The 18,551-nt window shown below is 32.2% G+C and overlaps 1 protein-coding gene across 2 annotated transcripts in view; it reads left to right on the top strand.

The window, feature by feature from the left end:
• LOC143071717 (neuronal acetylcholine receptor subunit alpha-2-like) overlaps positions 1-16,868 on the top strand; it is a 41,681-nt gene extending 24,813 nt beyond the window's left edge. The window contains exons 2-5 of one of the 2 annotated variants that reach the window (XM_076246217.1): positions 3,793-3,837; positions 4,149-4,258; positions 12,305-12,840; positions 15,181-16,868. In XM_076246217.1, coding sequence (XP_076102332.1) covers positions 3,793-3,837; positions 4,149-4,258; positions 12,305-12,840; positions 15,181-15,734 — 1,245 coding nt within the window. In that variant the 3' untranslated portion in view covers positions 15,735-16,868. The remainder of the gene's footprint in view (positions 1-3,792; positions 3,838-4,148; positions 4,259-12,304; positions 12,841-15,180) is intronic. The other variant, XM_076246216.1, reaches the window with a different exon arrangement.
• Positions 16,869-18,551: the final 1,683 nt, after the last annotated feature.

Genomic DNA, 18,551 nt, shown 5'->3' with positions numbered 1-18,551 from the left:
TGTAATGCTAATACACACATTTCTGCCTGTAATTTCTCCATTAATAAATAACGTAATTAAAATTCTCTCAGACAAAATTGACAGCATTTGTTTTAGATTTTTGTTTATCTTTCAGATGTTTGTACCATCTAAAACTCCCTAAAGTTTTGATATCTGGCGTATTTGCATTGAAATTGATACTTACGTTCATTTCAGTAGTTTTTATGAATTGTATTTTATTGTTTCATAAGGTATACAAATGTGTTAACGAACAAAAGATATACATATAATGTTTGATGTCTCATTTTTACGATGATTGTTATATAATATTATGCTTCCAAAGTCTTTTATTCGGTTTCCGGACTCTTATGTGAAATTTCTTTTTAAAAACCAATTCCTACATTAAATTCTATTTTCGATTTTTCTTTACATGCCGAATCCTTCGTTTCATATCTGAATAGTTTTTTCCTTTATAAAGTATCTATTAAAGGCAACTGACATTTCTACAATATCCTTATAGAAATAAAATATCAGAACCATTATATCAATACTATTGTACAACACTTTTTTGGCATTGAATTCATAGTTTATTTTGTGTTTTTGTTATCTCTAATACCATTATTTTAGAGTAAATTGCTTTTCCTGTAGTATTTTTGTTTTGATTGATCTTTAATTTCCGCCACGTTTATATGCTGATCACGATTACAAAGGGGGGAAATCAAAAATAAATTCTATCCAGCAAAATTTGCATGAACATGTGCCTAAATAGTTATCAAAGGTACCAGGCTTATAATTTGATACACAAGACACGCGTTTCGTCTACATAAGACTCATCAGTGACGCTCAGATTTGAGCGTCACTGATGAGTCTTATGTAGACGAAACGCGCGTCTGGCGTACTAAATTATAATCCTGGTACTTTTGATAACTATTTAAACCACTGGGTCGATGCCACTGCTGGTGGACGTTTCGTCCCCGAGGGTATCACCAGCCCAGTAGTCAACATTTCGGTGTTGACATGAATATCAATAATGTGGTCATTTTTATAAATTTCCTGTTTACAAAACTTTGAATTTTTCGAAAAACTAAGGATTTTCTTATTCCTGGCATAGATTACCTTAGCCGTATTTGGCACAACTTTTTGGAATATTGGATCCTCAATGCTCTTCAACTTTGTACATGTTTGGCTTTATCAATATTTCGATTTGAGCGTCACTGATGAGTCTTATGTAGACGAAACGCGCGTCTGGCGTACTAAATTATAATCCTGGTACTTTTGATAACTATCAGATCAAAATATTTCAACTACATCTATCACCGTCATTCAGGCACATTTAATTTTATTCCTGATTGCATAAAGAACAGCGGTAGTAAGTGTCAGCTGATTATGCAAATATTAGTCTAAGGCAGGTGATATTTTCATATAATAATTGGTATTTTCTTACTCTTTTGAAGGAAAAATTGTATATTTTCTCTAATGAGATACATCACATTTAAGTTTAACAAATTATCTTAAATGTAGACATAAATCTGGGATGTGTTTTAGTTGATTTTAGTCTCAGATGCATGATTTTTTATTTTTAATTGTTTTGGCTATTCACTAGCTGTCAGTAACTGCGAGTACTTTCAAATTGTACGTTCGTGTTATTTTTACCTGTTGATATAGTTTGTAATGTTAATGTTTACTTATTTAGTGTTATATTTCGTCTCTCCTTTTTTGACTATATACCAGCTTTGATGAGTGTTTGGTATGACTATACATTTTCATTTCTGTTCTCCTTTTATACTGTAATAAAAACTTAATATTTTTTATTTACCCGTGTACATTATTCTATTTGGCGGTATTATGTTCAAGATTATGGTTTCCTTTCTGTTTAACATATCACCCTTTATTTCATTTATATTGTATTTACATTGTGTCATAGATCAAACTTATTCGTTCAGTGTATGTTCATTTGTGCACTCAGTGAGGACTGCTGTAACCATATTTTTACTATTTTACCGATTATGTGTGTTTTTTTCAATCATCGTTGTAAAAATAACGGAATTTGATGCGACTGTCATAAAAGTGAGAGGTTTAGTGCTATAAACCAGGTTCAACCCACCATTTTCTACATTTAAAAATGCCTGTAGCAAGTCAGTTGTTGTCCATTCGTTTGATGTGTTTTATACTTTGATTTTGCCATTTGATTAGGGACTTTCCGTTTTGAATTTTCCTCGGAGTTCAGTATTTTTGTGATTTTACTTTGTAATAATACGTCTTTTGAATGAATTCAGCCATTTCAATCTGTTTTTTTATAATGTGTCTTTCTATGTTTGGATGTTACACTCTTATTTCCGATAAGGATGAAGGGCGGTACCTATTGGAACGTTTATACCAGTTCCATTTGTTTGCACTTGTCTTAATTCAGGAACCTGATGTTCAGTGTTTGTCGTTTGTTGATATGCTTCATACATATTTCACATTTCTCATTTTTATATAGATTAGACGGTTGGTTTTCATGTTTTAATGGTTTTACACTAGTCACTTTTAGGGCCCTCTATAGCTTACTGTTCGGTGTGAGCCAAGGTTCCGTGTTGAAGACCGTATTTTGACCTATAATGGGTTACTTTTACAAATTGTGACTTGGATGGAGAGTTGTACATTTGGCTCTCATACCATATCTTTTTATATCTATAATAATCTGTAAGGAAAGATTAAAAAGTCATGCCGTAATTAGCCTTGAACTATTATACAATATGGTGAGGAAATTACTCTAAAAACAACTTCTCTATGGGAGCTATCTATATTATAAAACGATGATATGTGATTGTAGAGCCTACGGTTATTCCCCTGTAAAAACAGACAAACGGATATTCACAAACAAAACAGATGCAATAATTCCTACTGTTTTACTGTCAATATTGTTACATTAAATATGCTTTCTAATTTATAGCTGTGAGGACTTTATTTCATTTTCTGATTTATACGGAATAGTTCTAATAAACTAAGGTACAAAAGTATACCTTCATACATAGTCATGGCAACCAAAACCTAATACACTAATACACTATATGTCGCTTTACGTACGTTCAATTACAGGCATGACTGTTTTTGAAATGATTATAAAAGACTTATAAAATCAGCTTGACTAGTAATCCAATATTATCTACCGATAAATTCATGTTTTTTCATTAACTCTTTGAAATTCAAGTAAATGTTGAATTCTGATTGTTATGTTGTCAAAGGAAACCTACTTGATCACAATGACTGTGATATCGATTATCTGTTAAATTAAATCTTCAGGAAAAAAGGTGTAACTCAGGTGTAACTCAGGTGTGTTCCTCTTTGATGCTACATTTGAATACAATCTAAAGCACTAAGAGCGTTTGTAATGATTTGTGCATCAATTATCAACAGAAGAACTCAAAACCTGTATAAAACATTTACATCAAATGAAGAAATGTGTATACATTACCTCTTTAGATCTATAAAAAAAACCCGATAGCTTATATTTTTTTCATTTTTTCTCCTTTTATAATCAGCATTCTACACTATTGGAAGCAATAGTAATTTACTACCATGAACATGTCTATTATTTCAACGTTTCTAGTCAATAGGATGCAAAGCCTGTCAAAATATAAAACGTTTTTGAAACATAACAAATCTTAACAGATAATGATGAAAACTTTCGAGGTAAAAATATTATAACAAAGACTTTTTAACATTCGAAAAACATTAACAAAGATCAGTGAACTTGTAATACATGACGTACTGATAGTGAATTAATCGCCTAGTCATTTGTAACTGTATTTTATGCACTTATTTTTACAGGATGAAGTAAACCAGGTACTGACTACCAATGTTTGGCTAGAACAGGTATTTATATATTATTTGATTATTTGCTTCAAGTATCGATTGCTTAAAACATGAATAACTGATATCCTATTGTTTGAAAAATATGTGTTCCTAAGTTGTCTTGTAAATTTTTAAGATACAGTGTAAGGTTGGAATAAAATAAAAAACATTAACTGCATGGAAAAAATAGTAAGACAAAAATGCAAATACAAAAATCGATAAGATTATACTTTGACAAAATGTATAATATTTTCTCTGCCTGTATCGATGGTGGATCACAACAACGACCTTTGTTTTATCATTGAGTTATTTTCTGGTTTATTTATCCGTAGGAATGGATTGATGAAAGGCTAGTGTGGGACCCCGCTGAATACAATGGCCTAGAAATACTAAGGATGCCATGTGAAAAAATATGGCTGCCAGATATAGTACTGTATAACAGGTGAGAGGCATAAATTGATCATTAATTGATTGTTGGGAGTCTAATTGTGATTAGTATTTCATGTATTGAGGAGTTTCATAAGTGACCGACGAATACAAGTCATTTTTTAGCACTGATCATATACGATCGATTGGTTGAGTTTCATGTCAAAATGCCAGTTTTTTATTGGTTGATAGGGGGAAGACATTTTACTTAATCCTTTGAAAATCACTCGATTACCTTTCACTGAGGTGCGATGTCTTGTACCGAGTTCGGAATATGGCAATTGTTATCACATAGTACGTTGTTATGTAAGTTGGCATTTTCTATTTGGGCCAGTTCAGTGTTTCTGTTGCTTCATTTTGTTTCCTTTAATAGTCGATGTGGTTTCCTGAGTTTTAATTTGTGACTCGGCTTTGATTCAGTAAAATCGATTTATGACTATTTCATAGCGGTACCGTTGTTTTATTTGCTTTGCAAAACGCTCCTTACAAATCCATTAAATAGATGTAAAAAAGTAAACTCAATAAAATACTTAACTCCGAAGAAAATTCAAAACGGAAAGTCCCAAATCAAATGGCAAAATCAAAAGCTCAAATACAACAAACGAATGGTTAACAACTGTCATATTCTTGACTTGGTACAGGAATTTTCTTATGTAAAATGGTGTAATAAAGAATTATTTTGCCTACACATGTATTTCTATTCCAACTGGACGTGGCTTCATAATTCCAAATCATGCAGAGGTTTTATATACCTTTGATTGAACTTTGACTTTGAAAATGAAATAAATCTATCATATGGATAAAAAGGGTCGGGTCAGAATAGTTGGCAAATTGAGACTACCATGGTCAGTGGCGTAGCTAGACAAATGTTGAAGGTGAAGCCCAAATTGGCAGGGGGTCTGGGGGCCGCTTAAGGCACCCAGTGGGTCCAGGGCAAAGCCCTGGTAGGGGGCCAGGGGGCGAAGCCCCCGGAAGCTCCTGGATTTTAGGGTTTTAGACCCACAAATATTAACTGAAAATATTGAATGTTAAGGTGTAGTCAAAAGCATTTTTGTTTGATACAAGTCAGATAATTTTGTGAAAAAATATATATTGTTCCTCAAAGAAACTATAAAACCCAGGAGATTCCAGTGGGATAAAAAGGTTATATTTGCTAAGACCAGTGTCTCGCCTGCTTTAAGAATCTAATAAATGTTTTAAGAACTTTAACTGCAGACTGTATGTAACTGGATGAAAAACTAAGTCCATATATAAGTAATATACGGAAAAACAGGAAATATATTTTTTTTTAATTTCCTTCTAGATACTAGCTTTTGATCATATTCAAGCTTCTGTCCAAGTTTGGTAGAAATCCAGGGTTGTTTAAGAAAGTTATTAACATTTCAAAAACTTTAACCACACAGTGAATATTTCTGGACGCCGTCGACGACGACGGAATGTAAAGATCGCGTTTGTGACAAAGTCGCAGGCTCGACAAAAACCACACGATTAAAAATTGTTTGGTGATGAGATGTAAACAATATATTCAGGTTAATATAATGGGTACCCAGGTTAGGGCAGGATGGTGCCTTCAAATTAGTTTAGCCCCGCCACATTCGGTATGTGCCTGTCCCAAGTCAGTAGCATGTAATTCAGTGTAATGGTTGTCGTTTGTTGCTGTATCATATTTGTTTTTCTTTCATTATTTTGTACATGAATCAGGCCGTTAGTTTTCCCGTTTGAATTGTTTGTGTGGATATGAATTATTAAAAGAGTCAAAGCAGGGACTTTCTATACTAACTAGTATAGACTGTCCCTGGTCAGAGTCAATCTCTCTCACCAACAAAAGAGCAAGCCTAATGTCAATTACTTTATCAATGGACGTCTCCTTGTACGCGTGAAGGATACATCCATAGCCCCGAAAGTCGTTCGGTTGTCATCGTATAACGCAGATATGTTTTAACCCGGCACATGACACTGAAACTGCGTTGCTTCAGCGGTGAAATTGGTCACAGGCATTGTCAATTCTGCGTTGCATTGTAAATAGCAGAACACCCTGCAGACACAATATTCGTCTGCTATAAAAAGAGGGAAAATAAAGCGCTGGTGATGGGAACGAACGCCGAGAGTCTGAGAAGTGATATCGACTCGTTGACTTCTACAACTTTTTGTTTATTTAACCGCACAGTGCCCATTTATTTTCCCCTTCACTTTCTTTCACTCGGAGTCTCCTCCTTCTCTCTCATACCTCTAGCTCGTTTTTATTTTTTATTATTTTTATTATGATTTTTTGTTTTTGACAAAACGATGTTGAAGCCTTGGCTTCCGAGCTTCCGCCTAGCTACGCCACTGATGGTTATAGAAGAGAATATTGTAAATGGAAAGAATTGTTGACTTCTTAACGAGTTATTTGAAGTGTTCAAACGTACTGAACGCGAAGGATTCTCCCTTAACAAGACACCAAATGTATGATCCCTGTCCTTACCGGACTCGGCAATTCATATTTATACAACTCACACAGACGCCCTGAAATATGATTATTACGGATGCTCAAGTAGAACAAAATATAGGCAAAAGGTCAAATGTGAGTAAATTGAATTTATAGCAAAGACTCATATAAGGATTTTCTATAACGTATATTATCAAAATACTAGAATTTAACCACTATGCTGTATTTTCAGAAATAATGGCCATATTGAATAAAGGCAACAGTAGTATACCGCTGTTCAAACTCATAAATCCATGGACAAAAAACAAAATCGGGGTAACAAACTAAAACTGAGGAAAACGTATTAAATATAAGAGAACAACGACACAACACTACAATGTAACACACACAGAAACGGACCAAGCATCAGAAAAAATCCCCCGAGAATAACAAATATAACATCAAAACCAAATACGTGAATTTTGGATAGACAAGTACCGTGACACGTCTTATCGCAATGTGAATTTACACTCAAAAATAAGAGAAAACAAACGACGCAACGTTAAAATGTAACACACACAGAAACGAACTATAATATAACAATGGCCATATTCCTGACTTGGTACAGGACATTTTTAACAGGAAAAAATGGTGTGTTGAACCTGGTTTTGTGGCATGCCAAACCTCCCTCTTTTATAGCCATGTGAAATATAACATTAAAATGACAACCCAACACCACAGGACTACAATATAAATAAATTGGAGAACATAATAGACAAAGAAACACACAAACAACAGCCAACAAAAGGCAACAAGTTCAAAATTTTAATACGCCAGAAGTGCGTTTTGTCCACACAAGATCTACTAGTGACGCCCAGATACAAAAGTTTGAAAGCCGAAACAAGCACAAAGTCGAACAGCATCGAGGACCAACAGATCAAAAAAGTTGTGCCAAAAACGGCCAGCGTTTTCTGTTAGTTACCAGAACATTCCTATTATTTAGAATAATTTATACTTTTGCAAACAGTAAATTTATAAAATTATAAACAAAAGATGTACATGATAAGACTGAAGTATTAACTAATTACAGGAAACAACTGAAATACATTACATAACCAGACATTTGTAACACAAAATGTAGAAAAATCCGAATAGGTTTAAACCTAAACGCCAAGTGACGTCATATTTGAAATTGTAAAAAATGACAAAAAAATGACGTCATTTGAATTTGTAAAACAGATCATCAAAAAATGAACAATGACGTTACATTTGAATAAATAAGATAGAATTAGGATTGATTTAAGATTATATTTGAACTAAATACTGATATTGCATTTAATAACAATGCACATTTTAATACTTATTAATAGCAAACTAAGGTAGCAATAAACTATATTATAAAGCTATGTCCGGTTTGTTTTGAATCTAACTTCAAACGTAAAATATCGTACTGATTACGTTGAACAAAATGAAATCTAATGAATGAATGCGGTGATAAATTTGTTTTAAACCATAACACATAAATATAATAAAAAAGACGTCAACACATTTGACAAAATCCGATGAGAATTACAAATATAACATTAAACATTTAAACTAAATACATGAATTTGGGATAGACAAGTACCGTAACACGTCTTATAGTAATGCCAATTCACACTCAGCAAAACAGTCACAATCAGGAATAAGTCACGTTCGGTAATTAAAAGATTAGACGACATAATGACAAACCACAATCTACCATGTGGTAAAAATGTCTTTAGCTAGTTTGGTGAAAGACACATCGTATGGATCCACCAATTCGTGATGGTCTCCATAAAATTTACGGAGTGTCAATTTTAATCTGTCCTCCTCATAACTTTGTTGGAGCAGTTTCTGCGTAAGGAGCACACTCCTGTATATGAAGTCCATATAGTGTGAACAAGCACGAGAATAACGTATCAATTGTGATATGTAAACACCATACGAAGGGGCAGAGGGTATGTTACTGCTGAGAAATGGGAAATTGATAATTGGGAAATTGAAATCGTCCCTTTTATCATAGATTTTCGTGTGAAGTCGTCCATCTACGTCAATATTGAGGAAAAGATCAAGTTATGAAGCAGTCCTTCTAGTATCAGTAGTATCCTTAATTTCAAGTTCACTGGGATATATGAGATGTAGGTATTGGCTGAAATATGGGTTATTCAATGATAGAACATCATCAATATATCGGATAGTAAAATTAAAGAATTTTGCAAGGTGCTTTTTCTTTTTGTCTTTTAGAAGGTTCTGAATGAATTCTGCTTCATACGAGTACAAAAACAAATCAGCCAGCAGGGGTGCACAATTAGTACCCATTGGAATACCGACTGTCTGTTGAAATATAAATCATCCAAACTCAACAAATATATTATCGATTAAAAAGTCCAGCATGTTGATAATATCATCTTCAGTATATTTTCTGGAAGATTCAGTGTGATTCTTCACAAAATATGAACTATTGTAACCCAAAACAAGAAATTTGTATCTACGGTTCCCATTTTTATAGAAAAAGCTCTGTTTTATGAGATATTGAAGTCGATCTTTCAACTGAGCATGGGGAATAGTAGTATATAGCGTAGACAAATCAAAGGTTTTTATGTTGCTGCAAAATTGCAAAGATTGTGATTGAAGGTTAAGCAGTAGATCTTTCGAATTTTTGAGAATCCACATCTGGTTAACAATATCTCAAATTGGTCCTGTGGGTCAAGTAATCTAAAATATATACACGGAATAACAGAGTAATGCCTGTTAAATCAGAAAAACATACGTTTGAAGATAAATCGTTTTATTCTAAAATGACTAGTTGTCTTTGGGACTGTCAGTGTTTCTGATTACGCAAACGTGAATTTCTAGCTTTTACATTGTAGCTGTATAATTTGTCATTTTTGTTAGTCCAAACGTTTCTTCCAATACCCTTATGCAATAAATTACCCTCTTTATTTGTACAGAATGACATTATGTAAGGTTTGATAAAAATGTGTTTTCATCGGGCAATGATTAATTTTACACGCAAACTTAAAATGAATCAATATTGATTTATACAGCTAAAACCTGCAGATGTTTTGTTAGCATACAAATTTGTACATGTAGTAATTAATTGTGCAATCCATACTTCGAATGTCATGCAACTAACAAAACTTCCGCTCGTTCGATGAATCTTCGTGATCTTAATTACATTATTTTGATTCAACTGACGTTAAGAAATGTAAGACAAAACCCTATTGAATGTCAATTAGACAAAACTATTTTACAGATCTAAACTCTTATACGGGTGTTAAAATTGTGGGTTTCTTAAACTTTGAGGTACTAAATAAAGTATATTTTCGATTTTTTAAGTTTATACTATTTATGAAATATGCGACTTCAAACATTAGGGTATACGGAGAGAACTGGAAGGTACCCAATTTCAATTCATGTCAAAGTTCGTATGGTAACCTTTTCATGTCGTCTTTTACATTGTAAAAACTACTAACTCTCCTTTCTTTTATAAGTATTTTTTTGATTTCTTCGTATAATTATAGATTTGAGTGTCAATGGCTATGTTTCTATATTAAAAAAAAAACACATATTAGACAATTGTGTGATTTCAACTATTTGGAATCAGTAAGGTTATTTTTCTGCTTTGTTGATTTGTAAATGTGAAGGACTGAAAGACCAGTTTATACAGGAATTGACTGAAAATTTTATACCTTTACAAACATATGTTATAGAATATTAAAAAGAAATCTTAATTTGCGTAACATTTACCTACATGTATTTTCCATTTAAATTTTAGATGTTAAAGTCACTATTTACTAGTTGAGACACAGATATGACATAATTGTGTCGTTTCTTATGGCTAGGGTGAAATAAAGAAATTGATGACGAGTATCATTTTGTCGTGTAAATCATAAGATAGTAAAAGAAAATATTTGTTAGAATTTCGAAGGAAAAATTGACACACCTTAAAATTATGTAAACTGTTTTCCTCAAGTAATAAAATATACTTAGAACACTTCGTCGATACATTGAAACTGTTAATGTGAATGCCTCTTCGTCTGATTAATAAAATTGAGAATGGAAATGGGGAATGTGCCAAAGAGACAACAACCCGACCATAGAAAAAAAACAACAGCAGAAGGTCACCAACAGGTCTTCAATGTAGCGAGAAATTTCCGCACCCGGAGGCGTCCTTCAGCTGGCCCCTAAACAAATATATACTAGTTCAGTGATAATGAACGCCATACTAATTTCCAAATTGTACACAAGAAACTAAAATTAAAATAATACAAGACTAACAAAGGCCAGAGACTCCTGACTTGGGACAGGCGCAAAATGCGGCGGGGTTAAACATGTTTGTGAGATCTCAACCCTCCCCCAATACCTCTAGCCAATGTAGAAAAGTAAACGTACAACAATAATATATGTTCACACATGCACTGTAACTTATAAATACTTACTGTCTCTATAACCATATTATTAGTTCTTGGTAATAAAACTTCATTCATACAGTCGATGTTCTACGATAAAGAGGAACACAGTCTTTTTCTTTTCTGAGTTAAGTTTAGTTGTTTTTTCTATTTATTACTAATGATACTCTATTACACAAATTTATTTGAAAGACAATACGTATAACCATCACCATTCTAACAATGGCAATCATCATAATACCGATTTTTTTTTCTCTTCGTCATGAACTTCATTTATTTGGATTAAGCAAACTATAATACTTTATATACATATAAGAAGATGGGTTATGATAGCAAATGAGACAAATAGCCTACTATCCAGATATGGACCGAAATGAACCAAAAAATAGATAAAACGAGGGCTGATTTAGAAAATTCAATGAAATGATCTATCTATCACAAACATATCAAGCCTTTGGAAGTTTAATCGAGAAAACAAAAATTAAACAATTGAATAAAGATTTTTCATTTTTTCATCTTTTTATTCATTCTAAAACTCCCCAAACCTGGTCACACTGTTAACGTTCCAACGATTCATCAATAATACCCGTAATCAGACCTGATCAGCTCTAAATTTTATTATACTTTTTAGCAACTACGTCATAACATAGGATGCCATTTTGAAAATTATACAGAAATAAACATAAAAGACTTATTTGGATTGTTGCATTGTTCAAACAGTTTTACAAACCGTGCTGGTTGCAGGACAAGCTTCAGTTTATCAAGTCTAGAAAGTTCTGAATGAATCTCAAAAACCAGAATAGAGTCGATGAGGGCTGGTGTGGCTTTATATTAAAACAAAATTAGCCCCAACATCAGTCGGTCATTTGACCCGGGAAATACCGATTGTTTTGTTTAAACAAATATATGTAAAAACATATAATATGTTACTCATATCAGGATGACACGAATATGATTTCCTACACATGGGAAAATCGTTCTTTAAATGTCGATGAAATACTAGTATGAACATACTGTTCAGTGCATTAATTTAAGGTATGAGTGATCTGGTTATTTTGTTGAAGATTGTTGATACATAAATATAATATATATATTACATTCATTGGCCTCTATTTGGTTTGTGGGTCGACTGAGTCAATAATTTTTTTTAAATATTTTTTTCTTACGATAGTGTTTTTGAGTTGCTGTCTTACCCATTACCAATTTCATTTTTACATTTCAGTGCTGACGACTTCACCTCAGGTTACATGCAGAGTAAAGCTATGGTATCGTGTAATGGAACAGTTTTCTGGCCACCGCCTGCAAAATTTAGAAGTTCATGTAAAATTGATATAACATTTTTCCCTTTTGACGATCAAACATGTGTAATGAAATTTGGATCGTGGACTTATGATGGATTTCAAGTTGATTTAACAAACCGTTCAACCTTTGTAGATTTATCTAACTATGTGTACAGCGGAGAATGGGAACTTCTTGATATACGAGTTGTCCGAAATGAAGTTTACTACGCATGTTGTCCGGTACCGTATCCGGACGTTACATTTACTATAATTATACGTCGAAAAACTTTATACTATTTATTCAATATAATATTTCCTTGTTTGTGGCTGTCTATACTGAGTTTGTTAGGTTTTTGGTTGCCACCAGATTCAGGAGAGAAAATCACGCTTGGAATAACCGTTCTTTTGGCGTTTTCTGTATTCATGTTACTTATTGCAGAAAATATGCCAGCAACATCGGAGTTTGTTCCATTAATTGGTAAGTTTTAAAAAAAACAAGAGTACAGATTTTGTTAAGTATAATTAATTCGGGTTATTTTAACTTTTTATTACAAATTTGCTATTGACGAGAGTGCTTTATTTGAGCTGCATAATAAAAATCACAATAACAGGGAAAATTACGCTTTTACTTCTAACAAATAAAGGTTTCAAAATTCGACTTTTAGAACGGTTTTACATAACTATTTACAGTTTTCTTTAGATACATAAACCAAAAAAAATAAACAAACAATACATACTTATACATACCTTGAATAAACGAATAATGTGGTTTCATAATATAAAAAAATAATTACGATTTAGGAATAAGAGGAGCCCCCAAAAATGTAAATCAATGGTTTCATCCAAGTGCATTTAAGGGAAACTGAGAAATATTGGCATAAAGCTTAAATTGAAACTACACATCTAATGGACTGATTCATCAGTTATTACATGTTTACCAGGACGTGGATATGCTAATATACCAGTAACATGATCCCTGTGTTGTACTAGTCCGACATGAAGACTTCGATTTTTAATGTCATAGTTCACAAAACAACCACGCCAGCTAGTCTATCCGAACCCATCATTCAAACTCTGAGACGACCACGCTTTGCTCTCGCTCCTTAATTCCTAGCACTTATCAAATGAGCAGAAAATATCATTTTTAAGACTCATTTGAATCAATCAGAGGTCGAGCCTACGTCCATGTTACCGCGAGACCTTTATAGTTTTATCTATAATACTATCCTCTTTTTATAGATAACGTACATCTAGCATGTATATATTAACAAAATACAACTAACTAAAATTTGCCAAACCGAGATATATGTACTTTTTCCTCGAGAGTAAGGAAATTTTGAACATAATTCCATGTATAAAAAAACGATTTCCATTCCAGAATACTTCTGTGTGTAATTTTAACAGTTCAAATTAAATGTAAAGTTTAAGGCTATTTGTATCTTAATGAATGCAAACTTTAAGGTTGAGAATGATCATTCAATTTTGAAATTAACGTCACAAGCTGGTTGATCATTACAAAGCGAGTGTCTAAAAGATAACTGTAACAATATTTCCTTTTCCTGAATAGCTTATCACCAATGACAGGTTTACAAGGACATACGGAATATATCATGCTTACTGTCAGTGCACACCTGATCAATCGAAGTTTTCATATGATGCTCTCTAAGCCACTTTATTACCACACTGACTTTTTGTCTTATTAGAACAATTTAATTACATTTAATCTCTATTTCAAAAAAAATAAAAATATCTGTTTAGGTTTTAATGTTTCGAAATAAATGAAAATTCCAAGGACATTTATTAAATAAAGTGTTGTGTTTACCTAAGAAGTTGATCAATCTATTAGTTTAATTAATATATTAACATCGCCATTAAGCTGGTTGACGCAAAATGTCTATGATATGACCTGAACCATGTTCCCAGTTCTTATTGTTTTTATTTGTTTGTCAACAACCAATCACCTTTTCTTCACCATACAAAATTTAGAATGGTTTCCTTATTGTAAAAGTTGTTAAACAGTAATATCCTTAAGTGATCAGTGATGTATATTTCTTGTTCATTTCATCTTAACGCCGTTTTAGAACGTAGACGCCTGATATCAGAGACAATTGTATTATCATTCATTGATAAATAGAACTATTATACACTTTAAAGTATTGTTATAATTTTCATGATTTGAATTGCTTTCTAAATTTGATAAACGCGATAATGATTTATTTGCTATGTTTTCTGAGATGTTCTCCTCCTGGTTCTTGATTTTATAATTAACCTTTGCATTTATCTTAATTCAAAATGTACATAAAATTTATTTAGCAAGTAAAATCGTAATTTGTTTTCCAATTTCATATTAACTTGCACCAGTATTCATTATACAATTTGTTCAGTATAACATAATGATTGTTAGATAAGTCATAAATGCTAAGGACGAAATCAACGGAAACAAGTCTTACTTTTACATAGACCACCCTTGTGCTTTTTAATCGTTTAGGGTTCCCTTCGTTACTTTTTACATGTCTGGGTCGTATCTAAAATTAATTTTATGTTTTCGAGTTTTCTTGATCGTATTAGAATATTTTGCTGTTATCTTTTTCACTTTTATGCTTAATATTATGTTTTCTTCATTTCATCTTATTGAAGATTGATTGGCCTTTTTAGGTTTTAATAGTATACGCTAGTTAGTACTGGTATTATAGCACACAGAACTGTAGTCAATACATTTTCAATATATTTTCAATTCAAATTATATCTGATATAGTCTATGTTATATTTTCTTCAAATTTGATTGCTTCATTTCAATATTGTTTTAAACATATTTTAGGAATATATTTGACCTGCACAATGGGAATGACATCCATGTCTATCATTCTTACAGTGTTCGTTCTTCAGTTACACCATGTTGGACCCCATCAAAGACCAGTTCCAAAATGGCTCCGAATAATCTGCTTCAATTTTCTTGGAAAGATTATGTGTTTGCGACCTCCGAGACCGTTGAATGGACTTCATTGTCACTATCCTCAAAATGATATTTATCTAGCGCAGTTTTACGAGGACATTACAGGCAATAATTGCAATGGAAGTATTCCTAACTTTCGTAACAATGGTAACTACAGTACTGAGAAGGACGCCAATCATGTTCATGAAAAAATAGCATCGGAAGTAGAAGTTGACAATACACAGGAGCGCATTACAAATCATTTAAAACTTTTAATTGATAAACAGGATTATGAAGATAGACATCAGTGTATAGTGAACGATTGGAGATTTGTTGCTTTAACTATGGATCGAATATTATTTTGGTTATTTTTATCAGCAACAACATTATCATCTATTGCAATTTTAATCATCCAGCCAATGATGAAACCAAAAGTTTAAAGCAACTTACTAATGTCATATTGCCTTTCAGTTCTTCTTTCATATTGATGTTTAGTTGAATATCATCATGATGAGTACCATATTTTCAATATTTCTAACCTTCTAATTATTTCGTATATCTGTGATATAAATAGTAGAAATTGTAATGAGACAACCGTTAAACAGGGTTTTTCTTTTGCGTATGATAGATAATAGGTCAAATTTAGTGTTGATGTTAGATATATGAATGTCTCTACTGAATTAATTCACATTTCCCATTTAATTTTATTGATTCTATTAATTGTTCTTTAAAACGACTGGACTAATTCTATATGACAGAGTAAAAAACATTGACATTAGCATTTTACCCAGTGACAATTGCTGTATAATTATGCATAAATATCAGACTTTTCTGATTTCTGCTGTGTTTTTTTTTACAGTTAAGAACCTTATGGTTTAATCATTTCTGTTAGAATAAAACTTCGTGCCTCTTTCGACATCTACCATCATGTCTGCAAGATTTATTTATAATCAGAACGTATATTTTGAAGCTATTGACAAAGTTTAAGTCACAGTTTGTCAGAACCATTCTACGAAAAAATATGGTTTCCAATTCAAATTCCTTAAAACCGGTAATTAATCATCAAGGTCATATTATTGTAGAAAAGACAACATTTTCTGCACACACTTGTATGATATATTGGCTTAATTGGAGGGAAATTGGAGTAAGATAATTCATTTGGCTAATTTAAACCTGTCTGGGTAAAAAAAAGGTTTAAAGCTGTTCTTTTTCAAATGACTACAACAAATGACCCAGCTCATCAAATACCGACGCCACCGAGGAATTAAGACATAAAGATTTTACATAACGTTGATTATATTCTTCTTACCAACAATTTAGATTTAATTCCGTGAGGAAGACAGGTTGAATATACTATCAGAGTACATTTACTGCAAACACAAAACTGAGAAATTCATACATTATAGTATAACATGTTTTTCTCTTATCTGTCTACAATAACATTTATGAGTCTGAATATGAATGAAGAGCTATTTTTTGTGTATACTAACTGCAATGTTTTGAATGAATACGGAATATTCATCTTGGGTAATAAACACTTCGTTAAATATATTGTTATAAAAGTAGACTCAACACTTTATTTCATTAATAAAGCCAACAGTAGTATACCTCTGTTCAAAAGTAATAAATCGATTGAGAAAAACACGTCCGGGTTACCAACTAAAATCGTGGAAAACAACCGAAGAACAGATACACTTAAGAAAAAAAACACCAATGCAACATACACAGAATCATTAAGATAACAATTGCCATATTCCTTACTTGGTATAGGACATTTAACACATTTACTGATATGATGACGCTTGATAACCGTTTAATGTTCAGTTGCTAGTAAATTGCATATTATTGGCAATAACATGGTATAAAGGGGCCGGCGGAAAGACATTAAATGGATATTCAATGATATTAAGGATATAAGTATAAAACTTTGTTTTCTTAATCGACATTCTGATTATATTTGTAACTTACAAGTTCATGAAGTAACAGTCCACATGGAAACATTTGGTTCCTATACATAGTAAAACACAAGCCTTGTACTCACTATAGATATTATAAACACGGACTTACCGTTCCGACTGGCATATCATGTTGCAATGACACCTACGTCTGCAGTTAAAGAATGAAAGGAGCGATTTGAAACCAACATTACAGCAGTTAAAGAACACTCTTACAGCTTTGCGATACAGTCTACTATATGAAACAGCTATCGTTTATCCAATCATATTCATAGTCAAACTAAAGTTTATACAATTACATAAATGTATCTTTTTATCATCTTTTAAATGACCATTTAGACTAAGATTTTTTCAGTATTGAATGATCGTACTTAGTGTGTCTCATTCTTACTGAAGATGATGATTATTGACGCGTATCACTTCTCATTTTACGGTGCAAAACGACCTTCAGCTACAGCATGATTTTCTTTTTATAAAATCTCGTTGACAAACATTTTTATAAGTATTGTTAGATCTGCTTTATCAGAGGGGAATCATAAACCTTATACCAAATAAAAACTGATAACGCCGAAGCCAAAAGAAAGAAGATGGAAAGACAAAACATTGTAAACAAAACTTATTTAGCAACAAGCCTTACTCCCCCTAAAATTAAGGTTAAATGAAAAGAATTGTTCCCGGAAGTCTTACAGCTACTGGTCCACTCATGTCCCATCTTGGTGCTTCTAACAGTAAAAATACCGAAGATGATGATTTGTATTTGTCCATTATGTAAAAAGTTGATTAAAATATGATACCGGGATTTAATTAAATGAAATATTATTCAATTTTAAGAAAGGTCATGCAATGAGTTAACGTGGCTGCACTGTCAAATTAGTTTTTAAAGAACCGTTTTATTCTGCTAACAATGTACCTTCAATGGTAATAATTATTAGTTTGTTTTGATGATAAGTTCAAATAAGTGCATTAGCCATAAACGTTATTCAGATGCATATCATTTTCTTTTTATTTGGCGTTTAACATACTCATAATGACAAACTAAATATCTTGGGATATAGATAATCAAACTGTAAGATTTTCATCTTGACATAATGATTGAACTCATACCAGCTATATTTTATACAGGTTTTGTCATTTATCAAACAGAAACATAAAAAAGCAATTAGATATCTATTTGTAGTTCAGAAATATCAACATTTCAATTATCATGTATCAAAATAAAGATGGTTATCCAACAATTGAGAAAAAATTCTAAATGATAAGTTCTAGCTTGATGCGTAAAGAATGTTACTTGTGAATGATCAT

Source organism: Mytilus galloprovincialis, chromosome 4, assembly GCF_965363235.1.
Source record: "Mytilus galloprovincialis chromosome 4, xbMytGall1.hap1.1, whole genome shotgun sequence".
NCBI lineage: Eukaryota > Metazoa > Mollusca > Bivalvia > Mytilida > Mytilidae > Mytilus > Mytilus galloprovincialis.
The sequence above is the reverse complement of the archived record's forward strand: the minus strand, read 5'-3'. Positions and strand labels throughout refer to the sequence as shown.